Raw genomic sequence first — 6,000 nt, 5'->3', positions numbered from 1 at the left:
TCCTCTTCACTGTATTTTGACTCTATGTCCCAATCGTCGCTGTGCTTTGACTCAGTCTCTCCCTCCTCACTCTGCTTGGACTCCGAGTCTCCTCCATCGTCACTGGGTTTGGACTCCTCACTATCTTTAGACTCCGTGTCTCCTTCTACACTGGGTTTAGACTCTATAGCACCAAACAACTCTTTCCTGCACTGCTTGAAAACATCCCCCTCCTTCCTGTCTCCGACATCAGAGCAGAAGAAGCAGTTGAGCTCCCAGAGTGCTTTGCAGGCGGCGCTGAGGTCTGGGTCGCAGCAGGTCCCTCTCTGCTCGTCAGTGTGCCAGGGGATGGTGAAGAGCCGCGTGTCCAGATAGCGGTAGGTGGTTCCTGGCTGACCCAGCAGCACCCGGGACACGACGGTGAAGACGTCTCGGTCCCTCACCTTCACCAGGTCCCTCAGGAAACAGCCCCTCCGCCGCAGGGTGAACAGAGCAGCCTCCACCCGACCATGGAGCTCCTCAGGCAGGGAGCAGGACCGCCGCAGAGCCAGGCCAGAGTAGCTAGTCTCCCACTGGAACACAGGCAAACACAGATCAATTAGCTGTTGTTCTACCTGCTATAAGTTAAGTGGTCTCTGTCTCCAGAAACAATTGATGGAGAACAAGTACACAGACCAAACAGCCAACATAAATATTGTATAACTAGCCATGTTTCTTCTAATTCAATGGTATGAGCTAAGTATCTTTCCAAGTGCTAAGTCCTCTGTCCACAGTGGGATAGACAGACGGCTTTGGTATGGACTAGTACCAATGGCAGTGGGATGACAGAAGGTCTGGACTAGTACCGATGGCAGTGGGATGACAGAAGGTCTGGACTAGTACCAATGGCAGTGGGATGACAGAAGGTCTGGACTAGTACCAATGGCAGTGGGATGACAGAAGGTCTGGACTAGTACCGATGGCAGAAGGTCTGGACTAGTACCAATGGCAGTGGGATGACAGAAGGTCTGGAATAGTACCAACGGCAATGGGATGACAGACGGCTTTGGTATGGACTAGTACCAATGGCAGTGGGATGACAGAAGGTCTGGACTAGTACCAATGGCAGTGGGATGACAGAAGGTCTGGACTAGTACCGATGGCAGTGGGATGACAGAAGGTCTGGACTAGTACCAATGACAGTGGGATGACAGAAGGTCTGGACTAGTACCAATGGCAGTGGGAATGACAGAAGGTCTGGACTAGTACCAATGGCAGTGGGATGACAGAAGGTCTGGAATAGTACCAATGGCAGTGGGATGACAGAAGGTCTGGACTAGTACCAATGGCAGTGGGATGACAGAAGGTCTGGAATAGTACCAATGGCAGTGGGATGGCAGAAGGTCTGGACTAGTACCGATGGCAGAAGGTCTGGACTAGTACCAATGGCAGTGGGATGACAGAAGGTCTGGAATAGTACCAATGGCAGTGGGATGACAGAAGGTCTGGAATAGTACCAATGGCAGTGGGATGACAGAAGGTCTGGAATAGTACCAATGGCAGGGGGATGACAGAAGGTCTGGAATAGTACCAATGGCAGAAGATCTGGACTAGTACCAATGGCAGTGGGATGACAGAAGGTCTGGAATAGTACCAATGGCAGTGGGATGACAGAAGGTCTGGAATAGTACCAATGGCAGTGGGATGACAGAAGGTCTGGACTAGTACCAATGGCAGTGGGATGACAGAAGTTCTGGACTAGTACCAATGGCAGTGGGATGACAGAAGGTCTGGAATAGAACCAATGGCAGTGGGATGGCAGAAGGTCTGGAATAGTACCAATGACAGAAGGTCTGGACTAGTACCAATGGCAGTGGGATGACAGAAGGTCTGGAATAGTACCAATGTCAGTGGAATGATAGAAGGTCTGGACTAGTACCAATGGCAGTGGGATGACAGAAGGTCTGGAATAGAACCAATGGCAGAAGGTCTGGAATAGTACCAATGACAGTGGAATGACAGAAGGTCTGGACTAGTACCAATGGCAGTGGGAATGACAGAAGGTCTGGACTAGTACCAATGGCAGTGGGATGACAGAAGGTCTGGACTAGTACCAATGGTAGTGGGATGACAGAAGGTCTGGACTAGTACCAATGGCAGTGGGATGACAGAAGGTCTGGACTAGTACCAATGGCAGTGGGATGACAGAAGGTCTGGACTAGTACCAATGACAGTGGGATGACAGAAGGTCTGGACTAGTACCAATGGCAGTGGGATGACAGAAGGTCTGGACTAGTACCAATGGCAGTGGAATGATAGAAGGTCTGGACTAGTAACGATGGCAGTGGGATGACAGAAGGTCTGGACTAGTACCAATGGCATGGGGATGACAGAAGGTCTGGACTAGTACCAATGGCAGTGGGATGACAGAAGATCTGGACTAATACCAATGGCATGGGGATGACAGAAGGTCTGGACTAGTACCAATGGCAGTGGGATGACAGAAGGTCTGGACTAGTACCAATGGCAGTGGGATGACAGAAGGTCTGGACTAGTACCAATGGCAGTGGGATGACAGAAGGTCTGGACTAGTAACGATGGCAGTGGGATGACAGAAGGTCTGGACTAGTACCAATGGCAGTGGGATGACAGAAGGTCTGGACTAGTACCAATGGCATGGGGATGACAGAAGGTCTGGACTAGTACCAATGGCAGTGAGATGACAGAAGGTCTGGACTAGTACCGATGGCAGTGGGATGACAGAAGGTCTGGACTAGTACCGATGGCAGTGGGATGACAGAAGGTCTGGACTAGTACCAATGGCATGGGGATGACAGAAGGTCTGGACTAGTACCAATGGCAGTGAGATGACAGAAGGTCTGGACTAGTACCGATGGCAGTGGGATGACAGAAGGTCTGGACTAGTACCGATGGCAGTGGGATGACAGAAGGTCTGGACTAGTACCAATGGCAGTGGGATGACAGAAGGCTTTGGTATGGACTAGTACCAATGGCAGTGGGATGACAGAAGGTCAACAGTGGTCTGGACTCTGGACCAGCCTGACTGTCTGACTCACCAGCTGTTGGAAGCCATGGTCTGAGGGCCCGAGGTAGGGGATGCGCTGGTCTCCTAGCTCCTGCAGCAGCCTGCGTCTCTGGAGAAGAGGAGACCAGACACAGGTCAGTACACAAAGGTCAGCAAAGATGCACACATCATGATGCATTTACAGGTAATGACATGTACGATAGAAGAGAACAGATTAATATTGGGTTTTGGGAGTTGACGAATGCATTAGCCCACATTTAAACTGAGACTGTGAAGCATCAGCATCCCATTTAATTCAACCTCCCCAGATGATATCCATTGACCATCCCATAGTCCCCTAGCTTCATTGTCGTCTCACATTTTTATGATTTCTGGGTTCTGCAGTGGGGTTCCTCACAACCTTATAAAGAATGCCCTGCTGCGTTGTGCGTACTGGCTCCCTCCTATAAAGACCCAACCTGGTGGAAGGATCAAAGCCCTTTCATTGGCTCACATTCCATTCCGACCTGTAAATCCAATGGCAACCAGCGTAAAACTGCGATACCCAAATAAATTTCAAGTGCCGAACCCTCCCCTCCCCTCCATCCATCTCTCCCGTCTGCGTCCCTCCGTCCTTTATTCTCTCCCCACAGCCCCACAGGTGCACACACCCCACACCCCACACCCCTGTCAGCCACTGGCTGGCTGAGAGCCGGCGGGCGAGAGTGCCATGTCAGTGACCCGCTCCTGCCTTTAAACCTTTAAATGTGCTGTGGACACCGGTGTGAACGCTTCGCCCCAACCCTTGCCGCACAGCTTACCCGCATCAGCAGTGAGCAAGCTCAGAGCAGAGTGAAGGCTGTGAGGTTTAAGGACAGCAGGCCTCGTATATATTCCCAGACATTTACTACATGCGTTTCACATTTCTGCCGGCCTAATAATGCCAGAGACCTCATGCGGGACGCGGGGGAATGCGAGTCCCGACTGACAAAATATGTCCTGACTTTTAGAGTGAAATAAAATGTCCTGTTAAGAACATTAAAGTGTACGCTTAAAAAGGTTGTGTCCTGAATGACTCAAAAGAGGGCTGGATCAAAAAGTGGACAAACAGAAAAGGTATGTGCATGAATACAGAGGAAAAGGTGAAATGTCAGTATGGGAGACAGAGACGGAGAACCTATTAGCTTTATGTTGTTAGTAGATTTCCCTTCAGGGGGCTACAGCTTTATCTGCAGACTAAACACCAACACCATCAACTACAACACCACCAACACCAACACCACCCCCACCATCAACTACAACACCACCAAACACCACCATCAACTACAACACCACCAACTACACCAATAACACCACCAACACCATCAACTACAACACCACCAACTACACCAATAACACCACCAACCACCATTAACTACAACACCACCATCAACTACATCACCACCACCACCATCAACTACAACACCACCAACTACACCAATAACACCACCACCACCATCAACTACAACACCACCAACTACACCAATAACACCACCACCACCATCAACTACAACACCACCAACTACACCAATAACACCACCACCACCATCAACAACAACAACACCAACACCAATAACACCACCACCACCATCAACTACAACAACACCAACTACACCAATACCACCACCACCACCATCAACTACAACAACACCAACTACACCAATAACACCACCACCACCATTAACTACAACACCACCAACTACACCAATAACACCACCACCACCACCACCATCAACAACACCAACAACACCAACTACACCAATAACACCACCACCACCATTAACTACAACACCACCATCAACTACAACGCCACCAACACCACCAAACACCAACACCAATAACACCACCACCACCATCAACAACACCAACTACACCAATAACACCACCACCACCATCAACTACAACACCACCAACTACACCAATAACACCACCACCACCATCAACTACAACAACACCAACTACACCAATAACACCACCACCACCATCAACTACAACAACACCAACTACACCAATAACACCACCACCACCATCAACTACAACAACACCAACTACACCAATAACACCACCACCACCATTAACTACAACACCACCAACTACACCAATAACACCACCTCCACCATCAACAACACCAACTACACCAATAACACCACCACCACCATTAACTACAACACCACCATCAACTACAACACCACCATCAACTACACCACCAACACCACCAAACACCAACACCAATAACACCACCACCACCATCAACTACAACAACACCAACTACACACCACCACCACCATCAACTACAACACCACCATCAACTACATCACCACCACCACCATCAACTACAACACCACCAACTACACCAATAACACCACCACCACCATCAACTACAACACCACCAACTACACCAATAACACCACCACCACCAACTACACCAATAACACCACCACCACCATCAACTACAACAACACCAACTACATCACCACCACCACCATCAACTACAACAACACCAACTACACCAATAACACCACCACCACCATCAACAACAACACCAACAACCAATAACACCACTAACACAACACCACCATCAACTACACCAATAACACCACCACCACCATTAACTACAACACCACCATCAACTACATCACCACCACCACCATCAACTACAACAACACCAACTACACCAATAACACCACCACCACCATCAACTACAACAACACCAACTACACCAATAACACCACCACCACCATCAACTACAACAACACCAACTACACCAATAACACCACCACCACCATTAACTACAACACCACCATCAACTACATCACCACCACCACCATCAACTCAACACCACCAACTACACCAATAACACCACCACCACCATCAACTACAACACCACCAACTACACCAATAACACCACCACCACCATCAACTACAACACCACCAACTACACCAATAACACCACCACCACCATCAACTACAACAACACC

The 6,000-nt window shown here is 49.2% G+C and overlaps 1 protein-coding gene across 1 annotated transcript in view; it reads right to left on the bottom strand.

Annotated features, from left to right (window-relative positions):
- The window catches only part of LOC135565126 (alpha-ketoglutarate-dependent dioxygenase FTO-like), a 33,133-nt gene that overhangs the window by 4,045 nt on the left and 23,088 nt on the right, over window positions 1-6,000 (bottom strand). Inside the window, exons 2-3 of the mRNA XM_065011171.1 lie at window positions 3,036-3,113; window positions 1-551 (exon numbers count right to left, since the gene is read on the bottom strand). The exon at window positions 1-551 is cut by the window's left edge and continues 494 nt beyond it. Coding sequence (XP_064867243.1) covers window positions 1-551; window positions 3,036-3,113 — 629 coding nt within the window. The remainder of the gene's footprint in view (window positions 552-3,035; window positions 3,114-6,000) is intronic.

The sequence above is a fragment of the Oncorhynchus nerka genome, linkage group LG27 (genome assembly GCF_034236695.1).
Source record: "Oncorhynchus nerka isolate Pitt River linkage group LG27, Oner_Uvic_2.0, whole genome shotgun sequence".
NCBI classification, from domain to species: Eukaryota; Metazoa; Chordata; class Actinopteri; order Salmoniformes; family Salmonidae; genus Oncorhynchus; species Oncorhynchus nerka.
The sequence above is the reverse complement of the archived record's forward strand: the minus strand, read 5'-3'. Positions and strand labels throughout refer to the sequence as shown.